The sequence below is a fragment of the Mercenaria mercenaria genome, chromosome 5, assembly GCF_021730395.1.
Source record: "Mercenaria mercenaria strain notata chromosome 5, MADL_Memer_1, whole genome shotgun sequence".
NCBI lineage: Eukaryota > Metazoa > Mollusca > Bivalvia > Venerida > Veneridae > Mercenaria > Mercenaria mercenaria.
Window position 1 is genome coordinate 8,695,075 of NC_069365.1, and position 26,958 is coordinate 8,722,032.

A 26,958-nucleotide genomic window follows, 5' to 3' on the forward strand; every position below is an offset into this window, starting at 1 on the left:
CCACCTGCCACAATGCCCATTTCAAAATCTGACTGCAGTTCAAAGCGGGAAGGAACACCCCTCCCCAAACCCACCCTGCTACCGACCACGTAAAAATGGCTCAAACATTTTTTCAGCCCAGTCTGGGCCTGTCTGTCTACATGAATCAAAACGGATAATTGAAAGTACATAGACTTGGGGACTACTGACATGGTTTTGAAGGGGTTAACAGGTCTGAAATAGAATATATGATGGTTTTAACTAAAAAAGAACTGCATTTATTAATATTGGTTATCTTTTCCGAAATTGGTAGCTACTCCGAGTAACTTCTCTTAGTTTCGAATGCGCAATTTTCCTGTCAGTGTAAACATTCATGACACTATATATTGACACTCAGCAACATTTACATATCTTTAAACGCAAAAGTAAGTATACTTTAAATTCACATCCCTTATAATATGATTGAACAATACCTAGCGTGTGACACGCTTATTGCCAGGCCCCTTATCTGTAAAATATCTGAACAGTTCTTTCGTCCATCCGTTACAAATTGTATGTGGCAATCCGCGCTATAAATTTCAATATATAAATTTTCGTATTCAAATTTTATCATGTGCGAATATATACCAGCCGATAATTGCCTGTTTTGGTAATGCCAGAGGCAAATGTTTACTGGAAAATTATTTATAGTCATGGGCAGTATCTTAGTGTCACCTGTCAAATTGTAGTTTGTACTTTCAACATTTTTATTTTTGCGAACCACTCTTCAATTTTAGAGAAATATATTGGGTTTAAATACTTGTATAATGTCAATCAAAGTTTTACTAGGCATCGATTGAATGTCCATTTCATCTATTGTAACAAAATCTCTGTTCAGTTGGGGAAAAAAACTAAAACCAAACTGAAACTGGTAGACTATACTACCAGTACATAAATCATTAGCCGACTCTCAGGCCCTTCAGGCCTTTGATTATAATTATTTGATTTATAAAAATTACATGATACATTTGTTGGGGCTCCAGTTGAAACAAGTGCAGAAAATCGTCTTTGCAACCCGACTGTACAAAAAAAAAAAGAAAGAAAAAAAATGGACTGACAAACACGAATGATAACTCATAAAGAAAACCGGAGTGGCGCTGTTTATCAAATCGGTCTTTTAAAAAACGTTTCAAAACGAAATTTTGTTTACATGAGAAGAGAACATATAACTTAATAAAATGTAGTTGCTTATTGAAGTACAACGCCAGTGAAATGAAAGGTACTGGGACAATACGGACCATGGGACAATACGGACCAGACAACCCGGAGCACGTTTCAGAACGAACTGAGCTGTATTTTGTAAAGTTCTAGGCCACTATTTTGTACCAGATACATGTTTTTAAAGTTTCAGAATGACTAATAATGTCTATTACTAACATTGCTCATTTTTATTAAAGTTAACTTACAGGCTCATTTTATAGACGACCCGGACCATATTATGGACGACACGGACCATATACTATGGACTACCCGGACCAAAGTTTTTGGTCAACTCGTACCATGTTTAGAAACTTAATTTGGTTGGTTTAGAAATATAACTATATTCTTATAACATTAATAACGTCATTAACAAAGGTGATAATGAGATAATTAGGATATGTAAATGACCGAGGAAATAGATTTTTCTACTCTTATTTTATTTATTTATTTTTTTGTAAAATACAAAATGTAGATCTATTATATTTATGTTTAATTAAGTGAAAAGAATATTGTTTGCCGATTGTGTTAGTGAAATTGTTTTGTTTTGCATAAAAGCTGTGATAATGTCAATGCCTGATGACAGTTCAATTTAGTTTACAGTTTGTCATTAATCAAAATTGTCCTAAGTAAGAAAATGATTGCCGGCAGTTCTATTGATCTTAAACAGTCATCAAATATTATTGATGATCTTTAATTACACGATTGATAGTTTAAATTAAATTATTTAAATTCATTTATTTCAGATTTAAAAGTAATGAAAATAGCTTAAATCACTTTGCTTCGTAAAAAACCTAACCAATAGTATTTAAGGGTTATATTTATCTGTTATCTTAATTTGAAATAGTTATTTGTGACTGAAAAAGAAAACGATGCAAAGTTTTTATTTAAAGATTTATTAATAGTTCAAGCAGCACATAATACAACATAACAATATATTACCGTATTTCACCTAAGTCTTGGGACACCCTAAATCTTGGGACACCCCTAAAATGTGGAAAAATAATTATTTTTCTTGACCCTAAGTTTTTGGACATGTATTTTCTCAGCGTATTTTTCGTCCCTAAGTGTTGGGACTAAGGTTTGTACTGATTTAAGATGTAACCCAAATACCGTTATTATACATTGTATGGTGTTGTATCGATCAAAATATCAAATAATTATAAGAACCAAAGACTATTTTTTTTAACATTTTCGTGTCGTGTTTTTACTAGTAAAGTGTTTTTTTACCATACCAGTTAAAGTGTTGTATTTTTTTTTGCTGCAGCCAGGAAGTCCATTTTCCGTTACTTGTTTATTTTTATTTACCACTGACTGGAATTTACCCGCGAATCGTACAGATATCAAAACGCCATGCCGGTAATTTTCCATTCCACGAGCACGTGCGAGGTAACGTAATGTCTAACTTACAACGCCGTTACTTTTGTTCATCGACACGTATACAAAAAACGCGCGTCACGCATTCATTTTTTGATTTTATCGCTTCAGATTTTCAACACCGATTGAGAAGTAATATAGTTTGAATTCTATAACGATTTTAAAAAGGTATCGACAGAAATGTTGGCAAAATTCTATAAAAACGGTCGAATTTTCATAAAATTACTTGCAAAATTTCAAACAGCGCGATCCTAAATACTTATTTCTTTCTAAAAGTAAATAAATGATACAAACTATGGGCATAAAATTCAGACTTTTGACCAGAAAGTACAAAAAACAGAATAGAAAAATCTTAAATAATGAAAAGGGGACAGCAATTTAAAAATATGAAGTAAAACGATTTTTGGCAAACAGATTTCTGTTACGTGAACTCGTGAACGTAAATAGAAAATGCGGTTAAAAAACAAAAACAATACTGATGTTGTTGCGTATTTTTAATAAGTTTTGAATGAATCTTTGTACATGTACATGTATTTTTTGACACGACACTTTATAATAAGATATTCTTCTCAAAGCATTTTGTAATCTCCTTGAGGGCAAATAGGTCACAGAGGTAAGATATCCGCTATTATAGTTTGACACGTTTACCTGTCAGTTTTTACGGGATATTGCACATTCGCTTTAACAAATTAAAAAGAAGCTTTTTTTATTGATTGTTACAACACTAGATCTACTTCTCACCGAGGCGGTACGATCAAATAGTGATGTGCAACATGGCGCGAAAACATGACGTAATGCCATGAAAATCTCGGGGAAACTATACCGCTTTGATCTCCACTTCTAATGTCATGATACCGACACACTTCTTTTAGCTCTTTGAGGGGGTGTTAACTGATAATGAAAACAAGGCCAATTACTTTGTTTATCAACAGAATAATTACCGATAATCGTTGTTGTTTTTTTTCCGCTTTCAACACGGGTGGGTGGGGGATGTTACCCGATGACGATTATTGTGTCCATATTTTTGGGACACTTTTCAAAATAATTATTTTTCGGGAAATAAGTCTTGGGACAGTGAAAAAAATAATTATTTTATGCTGTCCCAAGACTTAGGTAAAATACGGTACATTATATAATACATGAACAAATATAAATAATCCATTCACTTTTTCCCTTAATACACGGCAAAAGAAAACTCACGTCAAGTAACACTGCAGCCGATAAAGAGTGCTTAATACACTTAATATCACATGAAGTATATCTTATCTTTAATGTAATGTGTAATAAAATCTTCTAGATCAGTTTCATTAAAACTATATCTTATCTAAATGGTTTACATTCAAACTGCAAATAAGCAATATCACCGATTTCACTAAAATAGTTTAGACACACTTTTAAACAGGTCCATACATAGATGCACACGCATCTAAAAGGCTGCACGTTGACCGTTCATTTCTTGAGTATTCAGCCCACAAAGTCATTAACTTTTCCTGCGTGGTAAGACTTGCCTTCTTTTGGTGGCGTCGTAACTTGTTTTCCCTCACCAACTTCACTTGAATGGGAATGTCCTTCGATTCTCTGAAGAGAAGGTCTACCAGCAGGTAGAATGGAAGGTTGCCCTTATAAGCACGGCGGTTGAGACGAGCATGCCAACCCTCTACGTCGTTGTTCGTTCGTATCGACCTCGCAAACACAGACCACGACGCCACTGGCCACAAATCGCTGTTAATCCACGTTGATTGTACATACTCAAAGAACGCGTTGAGCCGCTCATCGTTGCTTTTCTCTCGATGCTTGTTAAATGCTGCTGGGATGTCCTCGGCAGGCAGCAGTGGTTAAGCGAAGGTCTTTCTGAGTAGGCGGTAGACGGCATCACGCTCAGTATAGGCAGTCTGTAAAATAGAAGGAATATCTTTATATAGTAAAATGTCATGTGATTTCTATTCATTACAATAAGTTAATATAATATGGTTTATTTAATGAATTGCGGTACACTTGAAAATGAAAAAGAGAAATAGTTAAATATTTATGAATATGAATACTATCCGAATACTTGTTTGTTTTATAATACTTCCGTTATATTGAATCACATGTTTCAGAAAGAAACAAAGTAAATTTGTGGTTTCTCGCCACATCATATATCATTACTTCAATGTTATATCAAATATTGCGATCTTATTTCTTTCAATGCCAATTAATAATTTCAAATGCTTGACATAATTACCTGCAATCCACTATCTCGCACCTTTCTGAACAGTGCCTGGCCGAAATGGAACGCACATCCTTTGATTTCAGGTTCTTCAAGTTTACTGACAATGAATATTGCTCACATATATATTATTATAATTATGGTCCGGGTCGTCCTAAAACATGGTCCGGGTCGTCCTAGAACACGGTCCGGGTTGTCCCCAGTATGGTCCGGGTTGTCCCAAAAATGGTCCGGGTTGTCTGGTCCGGGTTGTCCCATGGTCCGTATTGTCCCTAATGCAAATGAAATATCCGTGGCAAACCGGCGTGACAAAATGGTACTACACATGCGGGAAATTCGATCTCACCGTTCACATAACGTACACATTCAGTCCGCGGCAGAGTATTCTTAAAATACTGAGGATGTATAGCAGAGAATATGTGTCGTGTAATTCAATTTGACGCATTGTATTTTATAAAATTCCGTCAAAGAATGAGGAAACATGACAAATACGGTACCGAAGTCACGTGCGTTGGCTTTTAGACTAGTTAGGTACACGGTGTATGCCTCGATAATTTTATCCTTGCAAGTACTCTCGGAAAAACATCGAAATTTAAACAAAGTAACGGTCACACATAACACTGAATAACTGTCTTCATTGTATGGTAACTCGCGTTGACCGGTAACTCAGTTTTAATGCATGACATGCTTATTATCACGTTTTACAAATATGGTATATTGGTAATGCGGTGGGTGGGGTAGCGCCGATGTCAGGATTTTCGGACCGATTGAGTTCTCAAAATTTCCGGAGCCCTGCTTTTTATATTGATTGCTTTGAAAATATTTACAGAAGCTATGATAAAGATTAAAGAGTTGTTTTGTTATAACCACACTTATATTGTTCTTAGGAACCAAAGGCCAAAAAAAGCAGCACCTTTGTTTATGGAAAAGAGATACCAATATTATTGCAACAGGTTGTAGCTTAGACAGGTTACAGGGGACATTATGTTTTATGGTTAAACTGTTTTGTTCATTATCTTGGAAACAGATGTTTTCTTTTCAATAGTTCCTTTTTTGTTAAAGCATTTATTTTACTTTTTTATTAGATTTTGACAGTTGTTGAAATGGTTTTTTATTGTATAATTCAGGTGTTTGTGCATCTATCTGTCCTGTAACTTAGACATATATAGCGCAGTCTCTACTTTGATTGGAAGAAATGTTTACCTTAGTAAGACTGCATGTGACACGCAAGGGCAAGACCCCTATCTTAAAGTCAAGGTCACACTTTGTGTCAAATGTCATGTCTGACCAACTCCAAACTGTAACTTGAACATACATGGATCAGTCTTTGTAATTATCAGATATGCTTGCCTCATTGAGATGGTGAGTCTTGAACAAGACCTAGTCCCTTATCTCAAAGGTCAAGGGTCAAGGGGGTCATGTCTGATTGGTTTGGAATATATTTTGACAAGTATGGAGCCATCTTTGAACTCATTAACACAATTGTTTCCCCTAAAGAAATATGTCCAGCACTATCACAAAGGCCAAGGTCACACTTGGGGATCAAAGGTTGTGTCTGATCTTCTCTGAACAGAAATTTTGACATTCATGAAACAATGTTTAAAACTGGTGGAAATGATTGCCTCACTGAAATAGAATTTGACACAAAACTAAGCATCTAAGGTTAAGGTCATTCTTGTTAGTAGTGTCAGAGAAAAGAGCAAACATATTTGATTCAGTGCAAATTGGAACATTCCGTACAATGGTCATCCATTAGACAATAATTTGACATGCAAGGTTCGATTTCAAAATAATTTGACACAAATGATAAGCATGGATAGATGATGTGTCATGCGCAAAACCATTTCACTAGCTCAAAGGTCAAGGTCACAGTCCTTGGTTGAAATTAGCCAATTTTCACTAAATTTTCTGGTTTTCCTACAATATTTTTTTTTTATAAATAAATAGGGCCAAAGGTCCTTCTTTTAGTTTGTGAGCAGTACTATGCCTGTGATCTTTCTCATGTTGTGGGGACATGTGTGTCTGTGACACATTTCTAGTTAAAAAGTTCTTCTGTTATGCTGTGTAGTTTGTTTTGAAAAGAAATAACAACCCTGATGTTTGGTTTAGAAATTATACTATGCCTCTGTGGCTGAGTTTTTATACATTGACCTATTGTATGAAAATATTCTGTCAAATACGTGGCCACTTTGTTTTAACACATTAAGGTTGTTTGTAAAATCAAGTTAAGGGATGTGTTGCCATTATCAGTTTGGCAGCATAATAAAGAAATATTTTGAAGGTTCTATATATCTGTCCATGCGGGTGGATGGTCTTTTCCCATGATGAAATCTCTGATAACATCTTTCCACCAAACAATTTATCAAATTTATGAGGCCATGCTTAGGTCTCCTTTATTTTTCAACATAACCATACAGCATCCATCTTGTATAGAACCTTTTATGAATAAATATAGCCACCACCGCTGTAGGTAGAATGAAATGCATTTATAGTCGAAAATGCTAGATAACCAGTACCTGACTTTAAGAGATTGTGATTTACTAAAGCGTATATAAGGTAAAATGTAAAAATTTCTTCCAGTCTTTGACAAGCTCATTCACTTAAGCTATGTGACCTTAAAAATGTTAATGTTTTTTACGTCAATTTTTCATTTTTTTATACTATGTTATGTTCTTTAAAGACAATTCTGTTGTATGAATAAACCTTAGAAGTGGGAAGCATAAAAATTGTTTTAAATTCAGATAATGCTTGCTTCAACTACTGCTTCTGGGACATGCTGGGGTGAAGGTCATACCTGGTGCTTGCTGCACAAACTAATCTAGATTATTGCTAAACTGTTGTTTACACTATGTTATAGTTTAGTGTTAAGGGATTTATTTGTTTAGTTTAGTATTGTATGCTAAGAAAAAAAGCTTTTTTTTTCTTCCTAAATGCCATGTATGTAATGAGTTAAATAAATTTTATTATAAAGACATCATTCTGCCTAATTTACTTCTATCTCAAAAGTAAGCACTGACAGGCATACATTTTATAAGGTGATGAGTTTTTCGTGTATGTTGCTGTAAAGTAAAAAAACAACAACAAAAAAACACTTTCTTCTTAATGAGTATTTTGAAAAAATAGAGCTTTAAAGCTTCCAGCTAATTGAGAAATAAGTCTTTCCGTGTTCTGTTATGAAGTATTTGCTTTGAGGCTGTGGTATGGTCAATGTGGGTTAAATACGTACAGAGTATTTTTGTTATAATTTCCGTCATTACGTTTTGTTGAATAAAGAAAAGAATGAAAGTTTGAAATTATTATCCAAGAGTTTTATAGTTACTTAATTATTATAAAGATACTCCCTGTTATACTAATGCATATATATTTCAAGCTGCAGATATAATTATATGAATTATAATGATAATGATAATAATTTATTTTGTGTTTTTAAAGTTTCCTTTTCTTTGTACAGAAACCATGGAAGGCACGAGATCCTTGGCCACAGGAGGCAGCCGATGCCCATTACCTGATTGGTCAGTGTAGCATGGAGCTGAGAAATTACCTCGATGCCCTTAATGCATTCACAGATGCCATCAAACTGAATTCTTCCATGGCAGAGGTAACAGGAATGATATAAAGTCACTTTTATCCATATTTCCCTGGCACCAGGGCTCATCAGAATTTAGACTAAGATTTAAAGTCACTGAAAGAATTTTAAAATGCTTCATACCCGATGAAAACTTGGAGACCTTTGTGTAACTGCAGGTCACATCTTCAAACAAGGTTTCGTAAAAAAGGCATAGTCTGTTCATGCAAAAAGAGCAAATTTAAAATTTTAGCATTTTGATAGGAAAGTCATAATTTCAGACTTAAAGTTTTAATAAATGTCAGTGGTTTCCCAATTTGTAGTCTGTGTTTAGTTGGATATCGTAATTTAAGTGAAGTAATACACTAAAGTAAGTGAATTCACTGATGTGCCTGTTCTGTGTATAAGTAAGTGTCCTCTACAAGGTGGACTGAGGCCCAACCTGGTCTCAGAGGTGACTGACAGACACCTCCAGTTGACTAGTATTTAGTAAATGGTCATGAATGTCTTGTAGGTCTGTCCTTACGTACCTTAAAACATTCTCAGATCAGCACATTTTTGTACAGTCAAACTTCGTTCCCTCGGACTTGGATCATTCGAGCACTGCCTCTAAATCGAATGCATCTTCAGGTCCCGGCAAAGTCCCTGTATAATGTATATTGTTCGATGGCTCGAACTACGGATAACTTCAACAATTTTTGCCTGTTCCGTGAAGTTCAAGTGAACAAAGTTTGACTGTAGGTCTTTCACTTAAAACACATAAGGAAAGGAACTAAAGTGTAAAATCTGCTATTTACTCCAACTGATTGAAGATGTTTGTGTTCTGTAGGCACTGTATCAGAGAGGTATGGCACGGATGAAACTGAAGATGTCTAAAGGTATACAGGATTTCAACAGGGCCTTGGCAATCAATCCAACGATATTCCAGGCGTACCTGTCACGTGCCTGTTACTATGGAACTAAAGGCAACTATACAAAGGCAATCCTCAACTGTAATGAGGCAATCAAACTCCAGCCAAACAGTGTCAGAGCTTATCTTTATAGGTAATATATATACAGCTAAACACCGCTTGCTCGAGGTTGCAAGGGGATGAGCAAAATGCTCGAGTTATCCATGGTTTCGATTGACCCAAACATGACCAACATACAAAGAAAAATGAAGTTTATTTTACCAGTTGTCATTTGCAGACCATTTGCAGAGGAAACGGTGATGCGTTATAGTAACACACTCATGACATTTTTAAAAAATGTATTACAAACGTTAGATCTGTGATAGACGTTTCACTATGTAATTTGTAAATGGCACATGTGGAGAGACAACTAAGACTTTTTATTTTTTTATTAGCTCACCTGTCACAAAGTGACAAGGTGAGCTTTTGTGATCGCGCGGTGTCCGTCGTCCGTCCGTGCGTCTGTCCGTGCGTGCGTCCGTCCGTAAACTTTTGCTTGTGAACACTCTAGAGGTCACATTTTTCATGGGATCTTTATGAAAGTTGGTCAGAATGTTCATCTTGATGATATCTAGGTCAAGTTCTAAACTGGGTCACGTGCCTTCAAAAACTAGGTCAGTAGGTCTAAAAATAGAAAAACCTTGTGACCTCTCTAGAGGCCATATATTTCACAAGATCTTCATAAAACTTGGTCAGAATGTTCACCTTGATAATATCTAGGTCAAGTTTGAAACTGGGTCACGTGCCGTCAAAAACTAGGTCAGTAGGTCTAAAAATAGAAAAACCTTGTGACCTCTCTAGAGGCCATATATTTCACAAGATCTTCATGAAAATTAGTGAGAACGTTCACCTTGATAATATCTAGGTCAAGTTCAAAACTGGGTCATGTGTGGTCAAAAACTAGGTCAGTAGGTCAAATAATAGAAAAACCATGTGACCTCTCTAGAGGCCATATTTTTCATGGGATCTGTATGAAAATTGGTCTGAATGTTCATCTTGATGATATCTAGGTCAAGTTTGAAATGCCATCAAAAACTAGGTCAGTAGGCCAAATAATAGAAAAACCTTGTGACCTCTCTAGAGGCCATATTTTTCATGGGATATGTATGAAAGTTGGTCTGAATGTTCATCTTGATGATATCTAGGTCAAGTTCGAAACTGGGTCATGTGCGGTCAAAAACTAGGTCAGTAGGTCTAAAAATAGAAAAACCTTGTGACCTCTAGAGGCCATATATTTCATGAGATCTTCATGAAAATTGGTCAGAATGTTCACCTTGATGATATCTAGGCCAAGTTCGAAAGTGGGTCATGTGTGGTCAAAAACTAGGTCAGTAGGTCAAATAATAGAAAAACCTTGTGACCTCTCTAAAGGCCATATTTTTCATGGGATCTGTATGAAAATTGGTCTGAATGTTCATCTTGATGATATCTAGGTCAAGTTTGAAAGTGGGTCACGTGCCATCAAAACTAGGTCAGTAGGTCAAATAATAGAAAAACCTTGTGACCTCTCTAAAGGCCATATTTTTCATGGGATCTGTATGAAAATTGGTCTGATTGTTCATCTTGATGATATCTAGGTCCAGTTTGAAACAGGGTCATGTGCGGTCAAAAACTAGGCCATTAGGTCTAAAAATAGAAAAACCTTGTGACCTCTCTAGAGACCATACTTGTGAATGGATCTCCATAAAAATTGGTCAGAATGTTCATCTTGATGATATCTAGGTCAAGTTTGAAACTGGGTCACATGCCATAAAAAACTAGGTCAGTAGGTCAAATAATAAAAAAACCTTGTGACCTCTCTAGAGGCCATACTTTTCATGGGATCTGTATGAAAGTTGGTCTGAATGTTCATCTTGATGATATCTAAGTCAAATTTGAAACTTGGTCAACTGCGGTCAAAAACTAGGTCAGTAGGTCTAAAATTATTAAAATCTTTTGACCTCTCTAGAGACCATATTTTTCAATGGATCTTCATGAAAATTGGTCAGAATTTTTATCTTGATAATATCTAGGTCAAGTTCAAAACTGGGTCACATGAGCTCAAAAACTAGGTCACTATGTCAGATAATAGAAAAAATGACGTCATACTCAAAACTGGGTCATATGGGAAGAGGTGAGCGATTCAGGACCATCATGGTCCTCTTGTTCAAATTTGTCAACTCTAATTTGCAATTTTCTTCTCCAAATTAAGATTTTATGATTATTGTCTCAATTTTATGAAAAGGCTATATTATTTCCTTTATTTGCATGCAAACAACTGCTGATTAAAATATTAAGATCTCGATCCCGCAGAAAGATGTAATAAGTAATAACATTCTTGCTTTAATCTAAAACAAACAGTAATTGATCAATATTTGATCACTAAAACTTTTCTTCAACCTTTCATCAATAATTAATCTCATTATAAGATCGAATACTGACAAACAAACATTTAAGATAGTCGGGGAATAGACCACGCAATTATCACGGCGTGCGAAAATTTTAAATTAACCGATACATTCTGACCGCCGAAGGTGTGAACAATTTTGACACCTCTGCTAGAGTTTGCCAGAAGCAACAAAGAGTCAGTTAATACACAGGGACCAGGTGTCATGCTTGAGCAATCGAGTTATCAGTGCTCGACCCAGCCATGGTGATTTCACATAGAAAAAAAGAAGGAAATCGGCCGGGACCGCATGAACTGCTCGAGCGAGCCCGGGTGCTCGAATCATCAATGCTCAAGCGAGCGGTGTTTCACTGCATATTTTCAGAAAAAAAATCTTTTTGTATTATTTTCATTTTAATGCTTCAAAAAAGTTGAAAAATATATTATAACCTTTTTAATATTGAAATAATGTTTGCCATCGCTTAGTTGTTAGATCTAGTTAGAAATTTTGTTACCTATTGAATGTAAGTTATAAACAGAACAGTTTATAATGTAATACATTATATTAAATAGATTAAAAGATTCAGAGCATCTAGAAAATTGAATAAATGAAAGGTTTTGTACTGCTCTAAGATATGGGTATCATGGATTACCTGATATATTTCTTATTCTATATGTTAGAGGGGCATTGAAGTACCATATCAAGGCTTACGAGCTGGCGATCAGAGATCTGTCCAAGGCAGCAAGTATAGACAGTACATGTGCACTAGCGTACTTCAACAGAGCTGTATGCTACCAGGAGAATAGGGACTATCAAAAGGTAACAAATACATGTTATTAGAGTAACCCCTAACTCTTTTAAAATGCTAAGGTATCTTAAATATGTGCTGTTGCAACTGCCACTAAGTCAAGAAAATGCTAAGGAGTTTTTAATGCACATTAGCAATACCACTTAATCTTGAAAATGCTAAGATATCTGAAATACCCATTAGTAATACTACCAAGTCTAGAAAATGCTAAAGTATCATAAATGTTATTATGGAATCGATCCTACCAATTTTCGCCACAAAGCAACAAAAATCGGGAACAATCCCTCTACGGTAGCATGTGATATACCAAATGAGGTATATACTATCGAATTAAAAAATGTGTACTTCTGGCACATGCACAGAGCGTCTGAATTCAGATTTTTTGGAAGAATACGCTTTTTCCTCGTGCATAATAAGCGTCCACATAACTTGTCCGAACTGCAACGTCTTGCACATCAATACAAATATAGATATAATATGGTATATATACACGTAGTGTGCACTTGTAAATAAAAGCACCTAGTGAACACAGTTCATATAAATAAATATACCTCTTTGGAGGGTGTGCCTATCCAAGAGGCGAAAATTACCTGTAATACAATACAATACCATATAGCGGGTTAATTCTGTGGGTTTTTATTTCTGCTAAATCTGTGGGTCGAACAATCAGTAATTTATGTCAATATTGGGGTCGAATCTGGTTGGGTACAAAATGATAGTTAAGTTTACTATTGCACCGTTTCCGGTTTATTTTTGTTGTACTTTCAAAAACGAAACTAAGCATGAAATAGCTAAAAAATAGTAAAATATGAGTCAGAAAAGAAGTTGCCGATACAACACTAACTGGGAAAGGAATGAACAGTACAAAGCATGGTTAAAGCCTTTCAAGTCGGATAACAGGAAAGCCTTATGCACCGTCTGTGACAAACTTATCGATCTGTCAAATATGGGCGAAACTGCAATAAAATCGCACATGAAAGGTGGAAAACACGTTGCAAGCATTGAACTCCATGATAAAACGACAAAAACATGTGACACATTAAAATCTTTTTTCAAACCTGTGGAAACAAAAGGCGAGAAAACTATCGTGTCTGATATGTGTATTCCGCCACCCACTCAGGAACAATGTCCAAGACAAAGTGCCAGTGGGATAGACTCCTTTGTGTCTAAGGAGGATGTAACAAGGGCTGAAATATTATGGACACTGAAACTAATAACATCACATCAATCATACAAATCTGCATTTATTTCGAGTTTCGTATGTTTGGATTGCGTCATGGAAAACCAGGCAATGTCATGGAAAAGTCATGGAATTCTTGTATCCAAGATCTGTATGAACTCTGGAATTAAAAAATGTGTCCTTCCGTGCTGTCATTATACTGTTCTTTTCAAATGTTATGGGATGAGTTGAAGACGGATCGATTCCTGATTGAGGCAGTGCCTTATTTCATATTAGAGTTACAACTAATTATGAAAATGCCAAGGTACTGTTAAAATTTGAAATATAGCAAAGGGAAAGTTTAGCATGTTGAAGTTCTAAATCGCAAAACTATGATGAATATGAACCTAAATGTGGTTACACTTTAGCATACTTATGTATGCAATATATTTTATTGTGCAAATTAATGTTATAGGATAACAGGGATATTGTTATTTCATTTGAATATGTGATCAAGTGTAGTTAAACTGTAGCACAACAAATTATTAATGTTTTACTTGATTTTGTGGTAAGTGATTGTGGTCTACTTTCAGGCTCTCACAGACTATGGGATTGTCCTACTTCTTGGTGATTCACTCAAACTGAAGGTTAGTTTCTGTTTTAAATGACTAAAGAACAAGCAAGTATTACACTTGCTGAACAAGCACACAGTCATCTGATTAAGAATTTCTTGTACCAAAGAATTGCAAAGAATGAATTTAATTGATTCCTGAAAGGAATTCATGTGCCCCTTCATTGAGGGATATAAAGTTACTGTTGTTAAAATTACTGAAAAAAGACAGCCCAGATTTTAGCATTTGCATGAAGAGGATTGGCTTCGTTGTGACTTTCCTTATACTGTGACATCTTCACGAGGGATTAATTTTTGTAAATCTTGTTGTTGCATCAGTGAAATTAAAATTGAAACAAACAAATAAAATTCTCATTTCTTTTATCTTCATAGGTGGAAGTCCACAAATTTATACCAGAGAAATAGCCCTTTGAGTCAAAACCACGAAAATGTTTTCACAGTGTACAGTTACAGTATAGTGTATATGCTGTAAGTTGAAAACTTTTCTCATTTCAGCTGTAAGCAGTTATTAATGGATATATTGGTTATTGTTTTACAATAGGTGCTGATTAACCGAGGATTACTGTATTTTGAGAAGCGTGATTACACGAATGCCCTGTATGATTTCAAGATGTCGGCCAACATGAATCCCAACGATCACAAGATCCTTCATACACTAGGCCTCTGCTATCACAAGTAAGTTAATATAAAATCAATATTACATATCATTTAAAAACTATTCTTAGTTTCAACGGAACCTAAAACGTCAATATTTTTCCATATTGATGTTCAAGTTTCATATCAGGTATGTGATTTATGAACTCAGTTTCATGCATCTCGTCGCATTAAAAAATTCTTTAGCGACGTCATTTTCAGTTTTACTCAGGCTTAAGAACAATTTTATCATTTATATAATTATTTTAAGTAATAAAAAGATTATTAGATCTGGATCGAGAGAAATATGCACTTGTTCTTTCACTGACTAATATTGCAATATTTCAGCTGCGGAACTCATACATATTTCTCAATACAAATCTAATAATCTATAAAAATAATCTATCCAGAATTATTATCATTAAAGTAAAGTGTTACAATATTTTATTCATAACTTTCTTAGTGGACTGGCATAATAGATAATGCTGGAGAAAGCAGGGTACTACAAGGAAATTAATAATATACATGTATATGAAAAATTCACTTTTCCTATAATGAGCGTCAGTGTGTTTAGTATGTGCACTACAAAAGCACTCCAGTGTCATCCATTTGATATTCACTTCTTCAACCCTCAAAACTGGCTTAGTTACTTAAATGATAGGAGTTTTGTGTATGTTACAATTTTGCCAGTTCTTTGGACAGTTACTCATATTAAGCTGCAGGTAAGAATAGTTTTAAAAGAAATCTTGTTTACCCTCACATTAGGACAATTACCACCATCAGCTTGGCACAGATACATATATTTCTACCTTTCTTTAGGCGTAGACAACCACATATACCGGTATGCTCAGTGCTCCTCAATTTAGGACAGTCCCCTGTACTGCAATGTCCCCTTATCTATGCTGCATTTCCTCTTCAGATTAGGACAGTCAATCAGGCTCCAATATCCACTCAGTTTAGGACAGTTACCTATGTTCCAATGTTCTCTCAGGTTAGGACATTCACCTAGACTGCAATGTCCCCTTAGAATAGGACAGTCACCTTGGCTGCTATGTCCCCTTAGAATAGGATAGTCACCTACACTGCAATGTCTGACAGTCACCTATAGTACATTTTTCCCTCAGATTAGGACATTCACCTTCTCTACAATGTTCCCACAGATTAGGACAGTCACCTATGCTGAAATGTTCCCTCAGATTAGGACATTCACCTAGTCTACAAAGTTCCCTCAGATTAGGACATTCACCTAGTCTACAAAGTTCCCTCTGATTAGGACATTCACCTAGTCTACAATGTTCCCTCAGATTAGGACATTCACCTAGTCTGCAAAGTTCCCTCAGATTAGGACATTCACCTAGTCTGCAAAGTTCCCTCAGATTAGGACATTCACCTAGTCTGCAAAGTTCCCTCAGATTAGGACATTCACCTAGTCTACAATGTTCCCTCAGATTAGGACATTCACCTAGTCTACAATGTTCCCTCAGATTAGGACAGTCAACTAATCTACAAAGTTCCCTCAGATTAGGACATTCACCTTATCTACAATGTTCCCTCAGATTAGGACAGTCCTTGTCTACAATGTTCCCTCAGATTAGGGGAGTCACATACTGTGAAATCATTTTTATTTGCGTAGGACGAATTTTCGCGTATTTCGCACTAGGACAGATGCGTGGATTTAAGACCGCGCTATTATTTTTTAATTATATTTTTTCATTTCTAAAATTGAAAATGCGCGATGTTAAAGCCCGCACGAAACAGTCCTTTTTCATGTTTTCGTGAAATTTTATGTCAGCGAATTTAAATGATTTCACAGTATGTTGCAGTGTTCCCTCAGATTAGGACAGTCACCTATGCTGCAGTGTTCCTCAGATTAGGACAGTCATCTAGTCTACAATGCCCCCATAGGCTAGGACAGTCACTTAGGCTGCAATGTCTCCTTGGACTAGGACAGTCACATAGGTGGCTGCAGTGTCCCCTTAGGCAAGGACAGTTACACTGTGTTCCAGTGTCCACTCAGATTAAAGCAGTTACTCATATCACTAACCTTTCTCAGGTTTGAGTGGTCACCTACCTAGTAAGAAAGGTTATAAGGATCTTACATGCCTGTATGTATGACGGGGTTTTCCTTACCTGAGGAACAGTGTGGAATTAAAAACCCAGCGTCAGCGAGGTTTTTAGCTCATCTGATTTTTTGAAAAAAAAAATGATGAGTTATTTTCATCACTTGATCGGCGTCAGCGTTGCCTGGTTAAGTTTTATGTTTAGGTCAGCTTTTCTCCTAAACTGTGAAAGGTATTGCTTTGAAACTTGCAACACTTGTTCACCATCAATAGCTGACCCTGTACAGCAAGAAACATAACTCCATCCTGCTTTTTGCAAGAACTATGGCCCCTTTTGGACTTAGAGAATATCAGATTTCTTGGTTAAGTTTTATGTTTAGGTCAACTTTACTCCTAAACTATCAAAGCTATTGCTTTAAAACTTGCAACACTTGTTCGCCATCATAAGCTGACTCTGTACATCAAGAAACATAACTCCATCCTGCTTTTTGCAAGAATTATGGCCCCTTTTGGACTTAGAGAATATCAGATTTCTTGGTTAAGTTTTATGTTTAGGTCAACTTTACTCCTAAACTATCAAAGCTATTGCTTTAAAACTTGCAACACTTGTTCGCCATCATAAGCTGACTCTGTACATCAAGAAACATAACTCCATCCTGCTTTTTGCAAAATTATGGCCCCTTTTGGACTTAGAGAATATCAGATTTCTTGGTTAAGTTTTATGTTTAGGTCAACTTTACTCCTAAACTATCAAAGCTATTGCTTTAAAACTTGCAACACTTGTTCGCCATCATAAGCTGACTCTGTACATCAAGAAACATAACTCCATCCTGCTTTTTGCAAGAATTATGGCCCCTTTTGGACTTAGAGAATATCAGATTTCTTGGTTAAGTTTTATGTTTTAGTCAACTTTACTCCTAAACTATCACAGCTATTGCTTAAAAAATTGCAACACTTGTTCACCATCATAAGCTGACTCTGTACATCAAGAAACATAACTCCATCCTGCTTTTTGCAAGAATAATGGCCCCTTTTGGACTTAGAGAATATCAGATTTCTTGGTTAAGTTTTATGTTTAGGTCAACTTTACTCCTAAACTATCAAAGCTATTGCTTTAAAACTTGCAACACTTGTTCGCCATCATAAGCTGACTCTGTACATCAAGAAACATAACTCCATCCTGCTTTTTGCAAGAATTATGGCCCCTTTTGGACTTAGAGAATATCAGATTTCTTGGTTAAGTTTATGTTTAGGTCAACTTTACTCCTAAACTATCAAAGCTATTGCTTTAAAACTTGCAACACTTGTTCGCCATCATAAGCTGACTCTGTACATCAAGAAACATAACTCCATCCTGCTTTTTGCAAGAATTATGGCCCCTTTTGGACTTAGAGAATATCAGATTTCTTGGTTAAGTTTTATGTTTAGGTCAACTTTACTCCTAAACTATCAAAGCTATTGCTTTAAAACTTGCAACACTTGTTCGCCATCATAAGCTGACTCTGTACATCAAGAAACATAACTCCATCCTGCTTTTTGCAAGAATTATGGCCCTTTTTGGACTTAGAGAATATCAGATTTCTTGGTTAAGTTTTATGTTTAGGTCAACTTTACTCCTAAACTATCACAGCTATTGCTTAAAAAATTGCAACACTTGTTCACCATCATAAGCTGACTCTGTACATCAAGAAACATAACTCCATCCTGCTTTTTGCAAGAATTATGGCCCCTTTTGGACTTAGAGAATATCAGATTTCTTGGTTAAGTTTTATGTTTAGGTCAACTTTACTCCTAAACTATCAAAGCTATTGCTTTAAAACTTGCAACACTTGTTCGCCATCATAAGCTGACTCTGTACATCAAGAAACATAACTCCATCCAGCTTTTTGCAAGAATTATGGCCCCTTTTGGACTTAGAGAATATCAGATTTCTTGGTTAAGTTTTATGTTTAGGTCAACTTTACTCCTAAACTATCAAAGCTATTGCTTTAAAACTTGCAACACTTGTTCGCCATCATAAGCTGACTCTGTACATCAAGAAACATAACTCCATCCTGCTTTTTGCAAGAATTATGGCCCCTTTTGGACTTAGAGAATATCAGATTTCTTGGTTAAGTTTTATGTTTAGGTCAACTTTACTCCTAAACTATCAAATGCTATTGCTTTAAAACTTGCAACACTTGTTCGCCATCATAAGCTGACTCTGTACATCAAGAAACATAACTCCATCCTTGCTTTTTGCAAGAATTATGGCCCCTTTTGGACTTAGAGAATATCAGATTTCTTGGTTAAGTTTTATGTTTAGGTCAGCTTTACTCCTAAACTATCAAAGCTATTGCTTTAAAACTTGCAACACTTGTTCGCCATCATAAGCTGACTCTGTACTCAAGAAACATAACTCCATCCTGCTTTTTGCAAGAATTATGGCTTTTTTTTTACTTAGAAAATCATGTGTAGAACAATTTTTTCTATTATACCAAAAAATCAGATGAGCGTCAGCACCCGCAAGGTGGTGCTCTTGTTTATACAAGCTGTCCCAACGGTTGGGAGAACAGCTGTCTAACACAAGTGGACATGTTACATCATTTTTTCCTGCGTATCACGTTCAAAATAGATGGTGTTGTCAAATAGATCTGGATATATCCTGGCATTATTTATATGTTTATATTGTCATAATAGTGCCAGTACTATGTTACATCACCTAAGTTAACACTTTATTAGACAAGGGTTTACCCTTGGGAAAGACGGGAATATCTATCCCTGGTGCATGCTTGGACAAATCTATACTTTCCTCACTAGGTGGGTAAAATTACCTATGCTCAGATGTCCCAATTTGTTGATACAGTTACATATATTACTGCATTTTCTCAAGTTAAGATATTTATGTGTGTATTGCTGTCTTTCCTCAAATTAGGACATTTAGTTTTATATTGCTATTTTTCCTCAGGTTAGGGCATTGTTACTTGTGTATCGCTATGTTACCTTAAGTTAGGGCACTTACTTTTATATTGCTGTCTTTCCTCAGGCTGTGACTGTTACTTATGTTTGTATCTCCACTTTAGGTTAGGACGGCTCCAAGAGGCAGTTAAAACATTCACAATGTGTGTCAAGAGCCAGCCCTTCTTCCTGGATGGTATAATAGCAAGAGGAAATGTCTACATGGACTACGGACATGAGAAGGGCCTTAGATATGCAATGTAAGTACACTTAATATACATAACATCCAGAAATGCTTCAGTGATACCGACAATTTATCTGAATGAAAACATCAGGAGTTTTCTTTAACCTGTAGATTCATGATCCATAGTTTTCTTCATATTATTGCTATTTCCTACAAAGCTTTTTTTGTAATATTTGATTTTATCATTTTCAGGCGTGATTATGAGCGAGTGTTACGTTTTGACCCAATGAATCTGCCAGCACGTGTAAATCTAGCGTACACATTACAAGTGTCAGGTCACTTCATGCAAGCGTGGAGACAATTCACAACTGCAATAGATCTGAAACCTAGTACGTTCACTTTGACATCTTTTTTAGACATTTTCAAACTCTGTAAGCTTAGAATATTTTGCACAGCCCAAAGAGAATTTTTTTTTTTGATCTATGGTCTAGTTGGTGGCTAGGTGTGTCAAAATGTGCATGTAAGCAGCAAGAAAAATATCCAATCAAATCCACTGATGCTATTATTTGTATCTCTCAATTTCTGCATTAGATCATGGTCTGCACTGTAGTTTCAACCGTCCGTGTTCACTTGAACTTTAGTTCCTATGGATTGCACAATTGGTTCCAAGTGAAAATCTGCTCAACTTGCAAGTAAGATCAGTTTGCTCAGATTAAGGTGAAAAATACAGTGTAACACTACAGTGGTGACAATCTCAGAAGATGCCATCACTGATTTTTCTAAGAGGCAACTTGCTCAGTAAGAACTTTCATTACAAGCAAGTAAAGAAATATAAATTAAACTTACAAAAATTGAAAGCATCATATGACAGCAGGATTTAAAAATGTATTTCTTTATGTGTTTCTTGTTGTTGTATAGATTACAAGCCAGCATTAGAGGGTCGGTCAATAATTAACCTCCAGATGAGTGATACGTTTGCCTCCTACCAGGACATCAACACTGCCATCAAAGTGAACCCCACAGCAGAGCTTCTCACAAACAGAGGAGTCATACATCAGGTTCAAAACTCTGTTTCAGTTTTTAATGCATTTAAGCACAAAGTACATAGGATGAGCTGTTATGATCACTCATCTTTTATCTGTCATTCACACTTTTCTTCAAACAACATTTCATTTGAAACCATTTCATGCAAGTTGGTTGTCTCAAAATTTATGTTGAATACATTACAACTGTTCTACAATTCAAATATTTTCTGGAGAAGTAGAATTTGTACCTGAACATCTAGTTGGGGCTGGTTATATCTCTGTTATTTACCTTGCTGCAACAGATGAAACTACAACTACTGACTCATGTTTGTAAAGTACACATTTACTTTTTGTATGATTACAGTTTATGGACGACCGTGTAAATGCTATGCGTGACTACCAGGCAGCTATTGAACTTGATGAGACCTATTCCCTGGCGTACTTCAATGCTGGAAATGTGTACTTCCACAGTAGACAGTTCTCACAGGTAATCTAATAAATTCTGCAACAATTCTACAATACAAACAGTAAAAGAGTTGACATTCTGCCTTCTCTACTGCAGAACCCTTATAAACTGAACATTCCCTTTACTACAGGGGAAATTGGTTGGGAGAAGTCTATAGTAATTTCTGATGAATTAAATACTGCTCACTCTAGCATCAGTAACTCGAGCATTTAGGCTCACTTGGGCAATTCATGTTGTGCTCATCCGTTTTCCATTCATTTTTTATGTTTAAATGGCCTTAACACTGTGTAACTCTACATTCTTCTCATCCTTTTGTGATCTCCCGTGATCAATGTTTCACTGTAAGTCACTGAAATAAAGGAAGTATGAGTGACATGGTCAAAAGCATGCTAAATACCTACAGTACACTTCTTTTGCCACCCACCCAAGAAGTGGAAACCAGGAAAGAATACTAAAACACATATTTTTGATTACAGTCAACTGAGAGGTGGTGGGTGGGGATGATTTTAGAATCTGAAAATATGGTTGATTTTACTATTCAGATGCATTGTTTGTCTGTAGCTGATACTGCACTGCCCAAGAAAATAAAAACAAGTTCTTCAAAGTAGTGAAACTACAGAAAATATGTTTCACATTAATGAAAAAATAAATCATGTGGTTGAAATGTAAAGACTGAAGATACATATTTTATTACTTTATTTGTATTTCTTAGTATTTCATTAGAAAGTATAAAATGAGAAAGTAATGTTATGGTCATGCAAATGATATATGCATTAGTTGGAAAAAAAAGAAATATTTTAAAAATCAGTAAAAGATAACTCTGTTAAGTTTGTTTCTCTGTTGCTTTCAGGCACTGGAATATTTTACAAAGACAGTCCAGTATAACCCACAGGATGAGTCTGCCATCCTGAACAGAGCTATCACTAGAGTAAGTTTATGTACTTATATAATTATCAACTTCTGCTTTACCTTAATTGTTCTGTCCTTACATGAGACAAAATAAGCACAAGCAGGTGTTTTCTGTGGATTTGCAAGACAACATTATATACATACATTATATCTGTAGTTGAGAGGAATGCAGTAAATGGCAATCCAGACTGATTTCAATAAAATGATAATGATAATGAAGACTTTTTAAGAAAGGAGAACAGTTGGCCATTGACTATGTTGTATCTGGCCCTCCATATATACAAGTATGTAATATTTACAAACGTAAATGTAATCAGAATAAATAATAGGGAATCCAATTCCTTACAGAATATCTATATCATGGTAAGTTTCAGTAGATAATGCAAAGTTCATGGATATATTTACAACGACACAAACTTTACAACCTATGTCAGTGCCTTTGCACATTTTTAGCAAATCCATCACACTGAAACCTACCTTTAGTAATTATGTCTCCCACCACACAGTGGTGTGGGGGACATATTGATTTACTCCAGTCTGTGTGTCTGTCTGTCTGTCACAAAGCTTGTCTGCTCTCTAAGTCGAACATTTCTCATCTGATCTTCACCAAACTTGAACAAAATGTGTTTGACAATAAGACCTCGGCCAAGTTCGATAACTAGCCAAATCCGCCTAGGCTTTTTTGAATTATTGCCCTTGAATTACTGATTGAGTCCACTCGTCCAAGCCGTCTAACTGGGTCCATTCATCTAAGCCATCTTGAGAAACTAGACATTTTTCGTAGGGGCAGTTGTGGGAGACATGCGCTTTTCTCAAGAGCATCTCTAGTTACAAAGGTTTCAGTCACTATCAAGTTTTAGCCCTGTAAATGTTTGCATCTTTCACGAAGATTAGGAAGTTAATCACTTGCAAAATATATGTATGTTGTGTATCATTGCAGGTCTCATACATTTACTTTTGCTTTCAATGTGGATTTTCCAGGGTTAATCTAAGACTGCACTCAGTTTTGTCTACTTCCATTTCTAGGTAATGTTGAAGGATTCCAAGGGAGCACTGGAAGATTTCAGAGCTGCCATCAAGTTGAGCCCTTACTCCGCCCACATGTACATGAACAGGGGTAATCTGTATGCCTCAACACAACAGTTTGAAATGGCAGAAAAAGACTTCACTAAAGGTAACATTGGTTGTTTTATCTTTGATGTGCTATATGTGACAGGTAGACGGTGATAAGTATTGGGTGAAAATCTAACCTTATTTTTTATCACATAGATCAATATAAAAAAATATAGGACTTTGATTTAATTTTTCATGATAGTAAAGATTACAGAAATGATACTGCCAGATTTAAAGTTAATTTGCATCTGACTTGCATGTTGTATGTTTGTAAGATTACAAAGCACACTTTTGAATGGCTATTACGAGTGAATTACAGTTGACATCGTATTTGCGACCACCTCTATTAAGCGATTTTTGTATTAAACGACCAGTCAAAATCCCTCCCGAATGTTTTCAGTATATAAATTCATTCCATTAAACGACTAGCGACCACATTAATGTAGTCCCGACAGGTAAAATATTCGACAAAAGTATCTATTAAGCGACCGGGTACCAAACTTCTACCGGGCATTTCTTCATCTGTGTAATTAGCAACTACATTTTGCACGTGAATGAATGCAATTAACCTTCATACCAGTCAAACTGACAAACAATCTAGCCATAATTTTCACGGTTTGTGGACTTGGAAAAGTGTTCACAATGTTAAAACAGATTTTGAAACCATACATGTATGTTCATAATAAATATAGTTACATTAACAGTTAAAGATAACTTTCCTTTTCATCTGTCTGAAATTCATTTAGAGACCATTCCATTAAGAGACCACTTTTTAGCAGTCCCTTAGGTGGTCTCTTAATACAGTGTCGACTGTATATATAAAAAAGCTTATGTGGTGCTGATTTAATCTATAACACTTATTATGAATCTTTAAGTTGCCAGATTGTACAAGAGCTTCATGTACACAAAAGAAGAACAGTAACATCCTTAAAATATCTAAATAGTTTTTATTATCATAGCAACTTTAAACTTTTAAAGTAACAAGAGAATTTTAATATTTCTTCAACTTTTAAAGTAAAGAATTTTAATGCTTCTTCACTTTTGTTGTCATTAAGACAGTCATTTTAATTACAATATTCGTACATGTTTGTTCCTTCAGTTCAATGAGAAGTATTGAATTTTGCCCTCATGTTTTTAGCTTTAGAACTAAATCCTGATGACCCTCTGGTGCTGAAACGTAGAGCTGATGTGCGTGGAAAACTTGGCAAGAAAACAGAGGCAGTATCCGACTACAGACAAGCTATAGAACTCCAGGGCAGAATTAGATATCTCAAGACTGGAAAATGATTGGAAAAAAAACATCTGTCTGGGATGTTAAACCCATAAATATGTGCATAAAGATGAAAGACAATTGAATGTGTTATTTCAACAGCTTTATTTCTGTAAAAATTATACCTGAGGACAGTAGATACTTAAAACTTAAGTCACATACTTACAGAATCTGTTTCATCAAAGAATTAATAACAACCGAGTATTAACAGTAACTTATGTAAGTTGAAATTTCAGTGTAACTTGAGCTTTTGTTATGTCATCAAATTAGAGTTTCAGATATGATGTACACATGCTTTATTTATAAATCTTTGGTTTAATCAATAGATATTGCTTAAAATCATATGCTACTTGTTAACACAAGTACTGTTAACCTAGAAATGTTTGCGGATACTATGTTTCGCGTTTCAGAACGTTGACATTTTCGCGGATATAAAAATTCGCGGAATCATATCCATCGCGAATCCGGCGAAAGTGAAGTCGCAAGTGAACGTATTTAGTATGCTAAGGTAATAGTTGCATACTTGCATTTATTGTATTTTCGAAAACGTTCAGTATTTTGTACCATTTCATTATAAATGTACCCCAATCCTTTTCATCCATATCAACGGTTATACACACAACCGATTATTGACAGTCAGTTAATTACTGTTATTACACTATCATTTATTTCCATGTAAAGCAGTATCTTTTGTTAGGAGATTAAACAACACTTAGCAGAAACAGACACAATATTTTACTAACAAATAATACATGTGTATATCGCATTGGCTGCTGACTACAAATTGCATTACATGTCGTTTGATAGATGCATATTTTTTTCTGCTTTTTATCCCCTGTTTGCCTGGCAGATCAATATTGAAAAGGCTGTTACATCATAGAGAAATAACTTGTCAATCAATTGAGTTAATGTGGATTTGTGCTCTCATTTTATACAATTATGGTACTAGAATTTTAGCTATTAATATCCAGGTATATGTAAGTACAGAACCATTTTATAGCGATCTATTTAAGCTGAAGCTAGAACCTTTCGCGTTTTTGTTAGATCAGAGTTTTTCGCGGCTATTTAATTTCACGGAAACATACTACCCACGAAAGGCGCTAATTTAAAAAGCGCGAAAACATTTCTAGGTTTACAGTATTGAAATGTGGAAAACAGAATTTATATTTAAAGTAATTATAAAGCAAGGTGTTTCAGCCTTATGGTATACTCCATATTGTGTTAAACCTTCAGAGTTAATGCTGATTTTTGTTCTAATTCAAAACTTTAATACAATATGATAAAAGATAATCACAGTTATATAGATATGCATTTTTATGTTATATAGTGTAAAATCATTATTATTTATGTACTACCGGTACTTATTTCCATGAATTTTATAACTGTTAAATCAATACACGAAATTAAATCCCAGCTAACAATTAAACTTGCAGTTTATTGAGTCTTTAAAATGTGAATTCATGGATTCACATGCCCACTAAATGGGCCTTTGGGCAAAAATGAAGAAATTTTATACCAACACTATGAAACGTTTTCAAAGTATGTAATAAGTATTTCAATTTTGTAATGCTGCAGTATTGTTTTTGTATTTATTTATATATTATGAACATTTGTGATAGACTTGTGATTTACACTATGTACTGCATACACTGTGATAGGGTTAGAGAATTCATTCTCTGGTTTTTGTTTACACAGTTTTATTGTTTGATTCTAGTTTATTGTCATTTTTATAGAAAATAAAAGGCATTTATTTATTTATATGGTGGTTTTTTCTTCACTTAAATATATAGACACTTGAGTGATATACAAGTCCATAGTTTATGGCTAGAAAAGTTCAGAGTCAGAATTTGGAGCAAAACTTGTAGAACTAATATTGCAACAGTCTAAAAAAAAAAAGTAAAAGAATTTATGAAAGCAGTCGCAAGACAAATGTTCTTGAAAAGTTTCAGCTAAGCTGGCATTTTTAGCTCGACTTTTCAAAGACTTGTCTAGCTATTCTACTCACCCTGGCGTTGGTGCTAGCGTCACACCTTGGTTAAAGTTTTGCGTGCAAGTACATATGGCTACCATTTAAAGGCAAA

The 26,958-nt window shown here is 35.2% G+C and overlaps 1 protein-coding gene across 1 annotated transcript in view; it reads left to right on the top strand.

Annotated features, from left to right (window-relative positions):
• LOC123558090 (uncharacterized) overlaps window positions 1-26,635 on the top strand; it is a 131,977-nt gene extending 105,342 nt beyond the window's left edge. The window contains 13 exon segments of the mRNA XM_053544424.1: window positions 5,689-5,754; window positions 8,253-8,399; window positions 9,196-9,410; window positions 12,363-12,501; window positions 14,243-14,296; window positions 14,822-14,955; window positions 20,036-20,170; window positions 20,347-20,483; window positions 21,013-21,152; window positions 21,484-21,606; window positions 22,436-22,513; window positions 23,521-23,668; window positions 24,746-26,635. Of these exon segments, the coding sequence (XP_053400399.1) occupies window positions 5,689-5,754; window positions 8,253-8,399; window positions 9,196-9,410; window positions 12,363-12,501; window positions 14,243-14,296; window positions 14,822-14,955; window positions 20,036-20,170; window positions 20,347-20,483; window positions 21,013-21,152; window positions 21,484-21,606; window positions 22,436-22,513; window positions 23,521-23,668; window positions 24,746-24,894 (1,665 nt within the window). The 3' untranslated portion in view covers window positions 24,895-26,635.
• Window positions 26,636-26,958: the final 323 nt, after the last annotated feature.